The sequence below is a fragment of the Myxine glutinosa genome, chromosome 4, assembly GCF_964187855.1.
Source record: "Myxine glutinosa chromosome 4, kmMyxGlut1.1, whole genome shotgun sequence".
Classification (NCBI taxonomy): Eukaryota; Metazoa; Chordata; class Myxini; order Myxiniformes; family Myxinidae; genus Myxine; species Myxine glutinosa.
In genome coordinates this window covers 191,395,680-191,407,727 of record NC_136264.1, presented here as the reverse complement: position 1 = coordinate 191,407,727, position 12,048 = coordinate 191,395,680, and the positions used below count along the sequence as shown (strand labels likewise).

Genomic DNA, 12,048 nt, shown 5'->3' with positions numbered 1-12,048 from the left:
TGAGAAAGAAAATAAATAAATGATTAATAATGAAAATAAATAAATAATAATCATAAAAAAATTAAATTATTAATCAATTTGGTCAGAGAACACATAAACTACCAGTATTTCATCAGAATCTGTAACTTAAAAAAAAAATTTTTTTTGTCATTAATCGAATAATTAAATAATTAATCGATTAATTGATTAATTAATAAATCAAAAATATCCTTTGCAGCCAAATCACCTGGTCATTGGCATGTCCAAATATCAGCTTCCTAACTCAAAAGGTGCCTGAGTTAATGGTCAGAAGAGAAAGGAAATGTGATTAATTAAATAAGTACTTAATTAATCGCTAATAATTAAATAACTCCTCAATTTATTGATTAATCAAAAAAAAAAAATACCGTTTTTGACAAAGGACTTGCTCACTATTGTGCCGAAATTTCAGCTTCCTAGCTCAAAGGATGGCTGAGATATCGTCCGGACAACCAAGAAAGAAAACAAACAAACAAACAAGAAACCAGAGTGAAAACTGAGTACTCTCTTTCAGCGTGCGTCACTGCCGAGCCCCCTTTGGTGCCCAGCAATGACGATTTGCAATGCCTGGAGATGGCATAGGAAAGGAGCGGTGTACAACTGTGACCGCTGATGCTTGTTTAATTAATTAATTGTACAGGGTGTTTAAAAGTCCCAAATCATAGGGATATTTATTTTACAATTTTATTCTGATAATTGTTCAAATTGTGAGCCATACACACGGCACTTCCCTGTATGCAGGTTTCTTTGAACGTTTCTTAAAATTGATTTCGATTTTGGCAAATTTGTTTGCGATTTCAATCTTTAGATCTTCAATAGGACATGGTCTCGTGGTGTGTACCACCGATTCCAGATGTCGCCAAAGTAAAGAAAGTCATGACGTTAAATTTGGATTTCGTGGGATACATTCTATCGGCCGACAACATCCTATCCACCATTAAGGCATGTTCTCAAAAAAAAATTCCAATGATTCTGGACTTTTGAAACTCCCTGTGCATTGGATGTTCAACCAGGATGTGATTTTTCTCTAAACTCCATGTCTACACCCGTTCTAAAAGGCAGAACTTGAGCATCCTGTACATTCCTCTTTGATGTAAGGTAACTTAGATGGACAGGGGTCATACACGTATTAATATGCAAATGAGAGTGGGGCAGGAGTTAATTGAGGATAAGGAAATTGAGAGAAGGGAAGGAGGGACAATGGGAGGAAAAGGAAGGAAAAAGGTGTTTGGGTGGAATAAAGGAAAAACAGGTTGAGTGGAAACTGGGGAATGGAAAGGGTTAGGGTTAGAGGAATGACTGGGACATGGGGTAGGTGTGGGGGATGGGAAGAGCTTTCTCTTTTTTTTAGGTATTGAAGGATAAATACTCCATAATGCCAGTGTGGTATTGGGAATGTGATGTTGCACTCCTACATCGCGTTAGCGGTTCCTAATATTTTGCGCATTACTGCAGTTTGTTGGAGTTCTGGATGGCGTGCTTTCCAAGCTGTCCCGTTACGACGAGGGAACCCTCTTCTCTTCCTTCCTCTCCTTCACTGTAAGGCTTTTCCAAAGAAATTGTTCTCTCCACCTCAGGCTTCTCATTGCTTGGGAACTGTCCTTAATCCTCCCCTAGCCTCATTCTTTGGTGTTCACGAGGAGATTCTTTGTAATCAAATGGCATTTGAGTATAACAAAATATTTTGCAATTATATTTTACGCCTTTTACTACTCCATGAGCTTTACCGGTTAAGTTGGCTGGGGTAAGATTGCAAGGCCCTGAGTTCAAGCCCCATTGTCAACTGTTGAACACCAGGTGGGTTGACTCAGCCTATCATCCTTCCGAGGTCGGCAAAATGAGTACCAGATGACTGGGTAGAATGAGCCATTTGAGTATCTTGCGCCGGAGTGGCGACCCACCCTGGATTGTGCATAATAGCCAATAAACTGCTCCGGCAGCCATTTGCATCATCACGATGCAAAATGGAGTCGTCATTACTACATCCATGCCATGCTGCTTCAAGGGCTGCGTGCCCGTTCATCTATTTGCTAACAACGTTAACCATAACAGCCATAACTTGGGAATGACGTCACAATTATTGTAGCTTATTATATTAGAGGTGCAATCCAAGACAAATATGTTGATTCTACATTTCTGAAAAATGACAAATTTTATGGTAAAATTAAGGAAAACATTGTTATTCTAGAATACCGTAATGTAACTTACCATTAATAATACCACATATCAGTGAAGGGGTTAATCGAGGACTCGCATGTAACGAATTTTTTAACGAATTTTCACATGATTCACATTATATGACAGAGAAATGTCACGCTCTTTAAAGGTAGAATAAAGAGGTAAATACTTTTTGACACTCCCACCCCAATAGCCCACCTATATATAGCCCCACCATTTTTTTTTCCTTCCACCTTCCACATTTTCATTTTCCCACAACCTTCCATTTTTTTTTTTTTTTTTTTTAACTCCCGCCCCAATAGCCATCTCAGCATTTTGAAGCTGAATATTATTTTGGGTATAATTATGTATCACAGAATACCTATTATACTCAAATTCCAAACTTTATTTCAGTGGAACTTTTCCTTTGGATGAACACATTGAGGAAATGGAATGTAAAAACCTAGAAAGGCTGTACCTGTTTCAACAGTGACTATTCAAAAGTTAGAGGGAAGATGGAGGAGGAGGGATGCAATTTATATATTTTGTGTGTATAAGCCGTACCATGTGACTATTACCCTTAGTGCGAGACCCTTAGTATACTGTATATGACAATTACTTCGCTTGTATTATTATACGATGTGACGTCATCAATCCCAAAGTCCATGAAAATGACGCATTTCCAGATATCCATGTCGCATCCACCTAAATTGAGTGTTATCAGTAATTCTGAAAGTTAGTGATTCATGGTATGTACCTTTAGTCATGCCTCCTCCCCATCACACATGCACACACATTGGTCATGTGTGAAGTAGCAGGAAGGTGTGGACAGTTCCAAAGTTGCCAAGGTTAGGTGGGAAGTCGGAGAGTTTGGTGTTTTGCAAAGTCCCTGCAGATCGGTGCGGACATGCTGGGTCTATTTTCTGTTGTTGTCTTTGCAGGTGAAAGCAGCTTCGAAATACGTCGACGTCTCCGTAAGTCTTAAATAGCTTTCTCCGCTCTCTTCACACCTGTAATGAAATGCTCTTTGTTACCGGTCCATGTATTGAATCTGACCGGATTATCGTGCAGTGCAAATGCTTGTGATTTTCCTCTAATGTTTAAGTGGCAGATTGCTGACCTATAGCAGTGTATGTGTGTAACTGGGTGTTAGAGATAGGTTGACTGGTTATGATGTTACATTCTACAGGAAGAACATGTATTTTTGGTTCTCATTTGAACGTTTGATCTAACGGAATGATGCAAGCTGTTCAAATTGTTCCAAGTGTACCGTTTCCATTCCATTGCCTCATTCCTCCCTTCTTCGGTAAAACTCCATTTTTAAAAAGTGGAATATGGTGGCATTGTTGTAAATTTGAGACAGGTTATCATGTTGTCATTGACAAACAACAAATTTTCATCAAATTACTCCAGAAATCAATCTTACAATACACCTAGCAATTAAAAACAAATGGCGATGTCATCCTCTTCTTCTTCCAAATGCTGAACAAGGCTGCGAGTGGCATTATTGGATGATGGTGTGGCTGTGCCACTGATGCAATGCCCCCTGCAGGTAGTAGGTGAGGGCATGAATTTGGAATTTGTTCAGGATGCCGGTCATAGCCCACCGACTCTTCGTCAAGGACACCATGGGATCCTAACTAATTCTGTGGGATCCGAATAATAATGGATCCTAATAATAATGGATCCTAATAATAATGGATCCTAATAATAATGGATCCTAATAATATGGATCCTAATAATAATGGATCCTAATAATAATGGATCCTAATAATAATGGATCCTAATAATAATGGATCCTAATAATAATGGATCCTAATAATAATGGATCCTAATAATAATGGATCCTAATAATAATGGATCCTAATAATATGGATCCTAATAATAATGGATCCTAATAATAATGGATCCTAATAATAATGGATCCTAATAATAATGGATCCTAATAATAATGGATCCTAATAATAATGGATCCTAATAATAATGGATCCTAATAATAATGGATCCTAATAATAATGGATCCTAATAATAATGGATCCTAATAATAATGGATACTAATAATAATGGATCCTAATAATAATGGATCCTAATAATAATGGATCCTAATAATAATGGATCCTAATAATAATGGATCCTAATAATAATGGATCCTAATAAGAATGCATCCTAATAATAATGGATCCTAATAATAATGGATCCTAATAATAATGGATACTAATAATAATGGATCCTAATAATAATGGATCCTAATAATAATGGATCCTAATAATAATGGATCCTAATAATAATGGATCCTAATAATAATGTCCGACTAACTAATGCTGGAAGAGAGTACACCCAGTTTAACTTCCATTTGAAGGACGCCACACACATAGATGCGTTGCCCTACATGTGAAACACCAGGATGACACTTTGTAGCCGGGCCGACATTAATATCTAGACTAGAGGCTCAGAGGTGAGTATGCATTGCATACCTCTAAGGGTCTAGGGCTGTAGGCCAAGCCTGCCAGGCTGGTGATGTCATATAATACTTGAAAATCCATCACCCTGGACCTCTAACAATCAGGTGTGCCATAAAGATGATTGCATTGATATACATTTGCTATTATTATTTATGCCATCCTAATGTTGTTATTGTTATACACTGATTGGGACATCACTTGAATAACATTTTTACTTGGTTAATATGACCCCTTCTTCACCATAACATATCACCAACGATGCCGTGACCTTTATGACTCGATCGCCTTGCCATCCATCACCTGTGATGTCATCACGACAACACGGGGCCTTCCGCCGCCATCGGCTAATAGAAGCCAGGCTCCGATGTGGCAGATGCCTACATCACCTTCGTGCGGGCCAATCAGGACGTGCTACGTGAGCGAGTCACCGAGGAAATGTACATAGAGAGGCTCTTTGACGTAAGTTTGTTTTTTCCTATCGTGAGCAAAAAGGAGTGCTTTTCCATGCCTCCCTTCTTTGCCACGACCTTACCCTCTTTGCCACGACCTTACGCTGTCTGACTCTCTAGCATCCGACATGGGGAACAGCACGATTCGGCAGGGGCTCTTGTGTGTCTTTGTGCTTGTCTTCACATAGTGTGCGTCACTCAAATGATGCAATTTTGCTGCACTCACAATTTTGCGCCGAGATCTCATTTGAGATCTTTGCTCTGTAGTAACAATTAACACCTTTATGACGTAGCAATTAGGCTGATTTATATGTACTTGGCCTAATTGGCTGTGCCACAAAATCACTTTTTCAGTGACAGTGGTGTCCTCTTTTCAGGATTAAAGAACAAAAAAGTTTATCCAAAGTGGTCCCAATTTGACAATCTCTTATCTTTTCGAATTTTTCAGATCTTAGTTCGTTGATGCACTCTAGTTTTTACGCCTTGTGTTTTGCTGTCGTTGGCCATCAACTTGGGCCATCCACTGTCGTTCCGTCCTGTTCCATCTTGTCCTGTCTGAGACAGTCTCATCAGCAGTGCTTCCCCACTCCTCTGCGTCCATACCTCAGGCTACACAGACCATCCTTTTGCTGAGTTTTTAACTGGCTCCCCATTCTCCTGTCCTCACCATTTGCCTTTATCTGGACCACAGACTATGCACCTCTTTGTGATCGATGGCTCACGATGTGCTTTCTCTGTTGCTTTACTTTACCCTTCCTCTCCTTCCCTCGCATAATGAACACCATAACGTTTCTTGGTCTGCACGATGCATATCCCATGCTTTGGGTTTCAATTGCTTTGAGATGGATTCGACGAACAGCCCAATCTGGAAATTAGTGGCTTCAGGTCGGTTTGTTCCCTAAAGTCAATGTTAACAACAAAATATTTCCTGATACCTAATTACGGGTGAATCATTCCTCTGGAGATGATGTTTCGCAGAGTTTAAGCAGAATGGCTCTTCTTGAAAATTTCAGGATATAAAATGTCAAACATGGAGTTTAACAAGTGCTTGTGTCATGTGATGAAGAACAACCAAATTTGCTAATTGTTGCTATCCAGGAAAGACGGTGGAGTTTAAAGAGGATATGTTAGGGTGTCGAGCACACTGATACACCTACCTCAGTGTTCTTGCCCAACAGATTGGGCACTTTCCGATTCTTAAGCCACTCCTATTATTTCCAGATGTTAAAGGGCTTGGCTGGCATCCCCACGGCTAATGCTTGGAGGCAGAGTTTGGGCGTTCGGGAGGTGTGAGAGTTTCGATCGAGGGACCTCTCCATGTGCACTTCCTAGCCGTGGCCTGACTCCTTCCTGCCTTCTCTCCCTCAAATCTTCACTCCATCTTTCTCTGACTTCCTTCACACCTTTTCCTTTTTATTCCTCATTCCTGTCTGCCACAGCTGTTCCTTTCTTTCTCTCAATCTAACTTCCCATTTTCCAAGTCCTGCCATTCTATCCCCCTCCACCCTTCAATCCACTCAATCTCTCCAGCCTTCTAACCAAAACCTATGCTTTTAATTTTTACTATCATTATCTGAAATGTATTCCAACAAATAATTTTCTTGTTACTTTTCTTCTCTTTCATGTGGTTTGCTCATTTATTGCTGCCAGGCATACTTTTCAAAGTCAAACTCTATTTGGTGAAACGTCCAGCCGGTCGTGTATAGATCATTGTTCAAATTGAAATTAACATTGTGTAGACTTTCTGAAACTTCCATCAAACCTGTTACTGCCCTTTAAGTTGGTCCATTTTCCACTGCACTTGGTTGACTGGGCTCACCAGGAATGCATACCTGCCACTGTGTAGGAAGACTAGGTCCCCCTGCACCCCCCGGAGATATACTTCTAATCAGTGTTTCTAGATTGGAAAAAATGTGTAGAAAATGACTAGCTATGGCCCCAAGCTGAAAAAATGTCCCACATACCATTTTTATGCAAATTACTGCTGCCATTATCAAAAAAACGATTTTTGACATATCTCAGCCAATATTGCAGATAATTGAAAAATGAAGGTGTCTAGACCCATGTTTTGAAGGGCATAGATCATGATAGAACTATTCATAACATGATTACATGTGTCTATGGTATACTAGTATGCTAATTAGTGCTTTATTTACAAAATAATCACAGTTTTACGAAATAATAGACTCATATTAAGGTCCGTCTACACAGACGTTAACACAAAGTTTTATTTTTCTAAATATTACAACTGTCAAAATAGTCCTAGCACTCAATGTGACCACTCTTCTCTTGCTTGTTTTAGATAAACATCATTAGCATTAGTGATTCTACACTGAGTCAGTCATCATCATTTTCATCGAAATCGTCAGAGTCAAACTCTTCTTCTCCTTCCTCTTCCTCCTCCTCTTCGTGCTCTCCTGTGTTCAGAAGATCCACCAGTGAGGTTGGTAGGATGGGACCACTGGACCACATTGGTTTCAACAGTCCTTCATCAGTCCTTATCCATCCTTGCTCCTCATAAGCTTTTGGCTTTTCGATGATAGGTTGATCGGCTCTTTTGTACAATGCTACGCGGTGGTTCACACGCTGGATGTGCGGCTTCAGGGCAGACTGGCATGGAGGAAGGCGAGCCAGATCAACCTTGGACTTGGATGTGAGGGTCTTGTCCTCTCCCACCATTTTTCGTAGCAGCTTGGCACGGACAATGTCCACTGATGACTCGCGACTCTGGCCGTACATCACACAGGTGAATTTTTCTAACTGCCTCTCCACCTCAGGGTTGGCATCCCAGTTGTCACCCAGTTCACCGAATGCCCTGTGAAACCTGGGATTCTTCTCCAGCTTTTTCAAGGGCCCGACTTTTCCCTTCCCTTTGAAGGCACTGGTGCAGTCTTCTCCGCTGAACACATAGCTCTCAGAGTGTCCAAGCCTGTGTAGTATTGTGGTGAGCTGTTTGCTTCGGAACAGGTGCCTTACAGTCACACAGAGGAGAATGTGCTTTGGTAACTTCCATTTTCCATCTGACACTGCACGGCACAGATCTTGTCCAATGGAGAAGACCAGACGCTTCACCTTTTCTGTCTCGATGCCCTCCTTGCCAGTCATTAGCACGCTGAGAAAGCGGACAAGGTCTGGAGGTAGGATGTCTTCAGGATTGAGCTCCATGTCTTCAGCTGTTGGTGGCCATGGTTGGTCTTTACACTCTCTGAAAGCCTGTAGAATACCCTGGCGAAGTTGGAGGGCAACATTTTGGTTCTTGTTTGTGCTTCCGAGTGTGAATGCTCGTGCGAGAGCATTGGAAACTGTTATGTTTGAGCTGTGCACAAGCCAGAAAGAAATGACATCACATTTGTCATGATCAACCTTCGTGAAGTGGATATGCTCCTTGATTGGGTCATTCTGTAGGCGTTTCAGTAGTTTCTCTGACCGATAATTTGAGTTCTCATATCCATTCAGTTTCAGTTCCTCGACATAGAGCAAGCGCAAGGAAGAAAGCTGTAGAACTTTATTCTGCTGGATGACCTGGGTTTGAATGTGTTCCAGTACTGAGTTGAATGCCTTTTCATGGGCGGCTGACATGCAAGCCTGCTCCTTTGGTGCTTCGGCTCTGTGAATCGCACGCTCATAGTTGTAGAATGCTGTGCGGAAAGCTTTAAAACATGACGGATGGTGTTTGGCCTCACATGCAAAGAGGTCTTTGTTTTTCACCTTTCGATGGAGTCGATAGAGACCCATTTTCTCAGCCCGTGTTTCGATTTGCTCCCATGCATTTTCTTTGTTTTTAAAGGATGGGAAGGTTGTAGGCCTCTCAGTATTGCGATGAGCATCTTTGGTCTCAACTTTCGCACAAAATATACACTCTGGCGGGAAGATGGGTTCAGCAGAACCTCCTGGTTTACGAGGAGAGTGATGCCATGATGAGGTTGATGGCCCTGGTTCTGTATCATCTCCCAGACGATGAAAGTGGCGGACAAAGTGCTTATAACACTTGCTGTGATATCCTACTCTTTCTAGGTCATCAGGAAGAGTTGCCGGGATCTGATCACATACTGATTGCATACGACATGGGGAGTCATGCGGTTGGTTGAGACGTCTATCCCGGATCTTTTGAAGCAGTTGCAGTTTTTCTGAAGCAGATCCTTTAATTTTACGGAGGGGCGTGAAATCCCCATGATCAGACATGGATGGTACATGAAGGATGCATGTAGGAGGAGAGCTTTGGGCTGCAGGTTCTACACTCCGTTTTCTTTTGGGCATGCTTGCTGTCGATGTCTACCATCACTGTTAAATGACAAATAAGAAATCACGAATGATGTTAAAAGTGCCTGTGAAAGGAGGCTCTGAGTTTTCAGTGAGGTAACAGAGGTTCTGAGTCATGTTCTACACTAGGGTACTTTTTAGCTGACTAAACCATGTTTAGTGGCATCAAAAGTGCTAATAGCTAAAACATCTAAATTCTTCCACACTAACGTTAGCTATCTAGGCCAATGAAACATTGTGCTAAGTTACTGTAGCTAGCTCAGCTGTCGTGCCTCTTTCTGGTTCAATTCATATACAGAAGTCAACAGATATGTCTCATGTTTGGCATTAACAAAAGTTTAAGTTACACCGACATTAGGAACATACTGTACATAGATGAGGCTAGCTTTAACGTTAGCTAACATGGTGCTAGCTGGCTCAGCTGTTATTCTGCCTGTTTATGATTTCATGCAGAAACTGAAGTCAAGAGTGTGAGTAACATTATAGTTAGCATCTTACCTGGCTAGATTGGAGGATGAATACCAAGAACAACACACAGATGGAATGGAAGACTGAACTTTCAACTGAGGTATTCAATAACATCAACGTTACCAATTGATACGAGCGCGCGACATTACCAATTGATACGAGCGCGCGAGCGCGCATGTTACATGGATGGAAATGTAAAATGGCAGCTATAGCAGCACTAATTTGGATCTCTAGTCTGTCATTTCTGCACTGTGATTGGATAACATAAAAAAATATGTTTGGGAGTTAACAGCAGGAGTTGGTAGATTTTACGTGGGCTGGGTGAGAAACCTTTAAATAAGCAAGTGAAAATCTCTCGCAATACAAAGTCAATGGTGGGAAGAAAAGTTGAGTGGTACCAATGTTACTGCCAATGTCCCGCCCCTATGCAAGACTCAGGAGCATCTTGTTGACATTTAACCTTGAAAATACCTGGGTTTAGACCCCTTATGTACCATGTTAAGTTATCTGCAGTATTAACGTATCCTTATCATTTGTAAAACTGATTATTTTGTAATTACAGCATTAATATGCATACTAGTATACCATAGACACATGTAATCATGTTATGAATAGTTCTATCATGATCTATGCCCTTCAAAACATGGGTCTAGACACCTTCATTTTTCAATTATCTGCAATATTGGCTGAGATATGTCAAAAATCGTTTTTTTGATAATGGCAGCAGTAATTTGCATAAAAATGGTATGTGGGACATTTTTTCAGCTTGGGGCCATAGCTAGTCATTTTCTACACATTTTTTCCAATCTAGAAACACTGATTAGAAGTATATCTCCGGGGGGTGCAGGGGGACCTAGTCTTCCTACTAGACTACTGGATAAATTCCCCTGGAATTGTCCTGTTTTTCGAGTCAAAATGCTGCATTACACTGGGAATAGGAATTCTTTGCCAGGATTCTCCATGATATTTAATGGCGCTAATAGTCCGATCTCTGGAGCAGTACCCTGCCTTGAAACAAAGCTGTAACGCTTCTCGTCCCATCAGGTTACATATATTGCTCCAAAGCTCCTGGAAATTCAAATAATGCAACCCAAAGGTTTCAGCATGACTCATTATTTCATTAAATGTGTCATTTGACACCTATCGCCGGCTGCCCCCTTCAAAAACCAATGGCCCACTTCACACCAACGACCAGGTACTATACCTGCATGGACTCCTTGCTTTTTTTTCCTTTTCTTTTGAAAAGTCTGAAACAGACTTGAGTGAGTTATATGGAGGTGGCTTGACCATGCTGTGCTGGGTGGACCATTTTATTCATTGTTTTTGTGTTCAGTTTCGTATTCAGCTGCTGCGATGTGCAATATAAATATTCCGACCTTTGGTCGTGTGCGAAAGTTTCAAATCTGCTTTATTATTTTTTTTTTTATTGTAGTTTTTCAGATATTCCTCTTCAAACATGGCATGGTGAGTTCGCTCCATCACACAGCTTGATGAATTTGGTTTACGAGGTACCTTGGAAACATGACGTTTGCCCTCATCTTGAATGATGACAAGCCAAAATTGGGATTGTAAATGCAATATGATTTGGTCTGGAGATTATATTCTGTAAAGAATCCTGCCCACACAGTGATGCAAGATTTGTGTGTTTGATTTGTGTGTTTTCAAAAACAGCAGGTCTCGGAGTACTAAGGATTTTCCTGAGGCCATGAGGCAGAAAGGGTTTATGGTTGTATGAATTTCCTTTACTTTGATTAGAGGAAAATACTCAGCATCCCTGGTCAGCCTAGTCGGGCAGAGAAAATGAGCCAAATGAAGCTAAATTATAGAATACCCATGGATTTTGCTTGGTATATCAGTATCCATTCTGCTTGGCTTTTAGTTTTAACACACGAGATTCCACTATGATGTCAGGTAAGATCCACGAACTGCAATTACAGCCAAGGAGCTGCAATGACATCATTTAATGGAAATAATAGAGGAATCATTTTGATGGTATTCTTTTCAATTTCTGGGAACCAGTTACTTATTGAAGTGCCAAATACTGAACAGTGGTGAGATCTAAACATGTCTAATTCACTCCTGAAGAGCATTCCAGATGTGATGCACCCTGGTTCTCAGCATCTGTTGAGAGTCAAGGCAGCCCATGTGAACCGTTCTTGATATAACCTACAGGTTATTCGGCCAAAAAAAGCTCGGATCTTCACTAAATTCGAATCAATTCGTCCTTGTCACAC

At 40.8% G+C, this 12,048-nt stretch overlaps 1 protein-coding gene across 1 annotated transcript in view; it reads left to right on the top strand.

Moving 5' to 3' along the window:
- The window catches only part of CADPS (calcium dependent secretion activator), a 434,176-nt gene that overhangs the window by 389,830 nt on the left and 32,298 nt on the right, over positions 1-12,048 (top strand). The window contains exons 25-27 of the mRNA XM_078776828.1: positions 1,474-1,557; positions 3,117-3,149; positions 4,989-5,096. Coding sequence (XP_078632954.1) covers positions 1,474-1,557; positions 3,117-3,149; positions 4,989-5,096 — 225 coding nt within the window. The remainder of the gene's footprint in view (positions 1-1,473; positions 1,558-3,116; positions 3,150-4,988; positions 5,097-12,048) is intronic.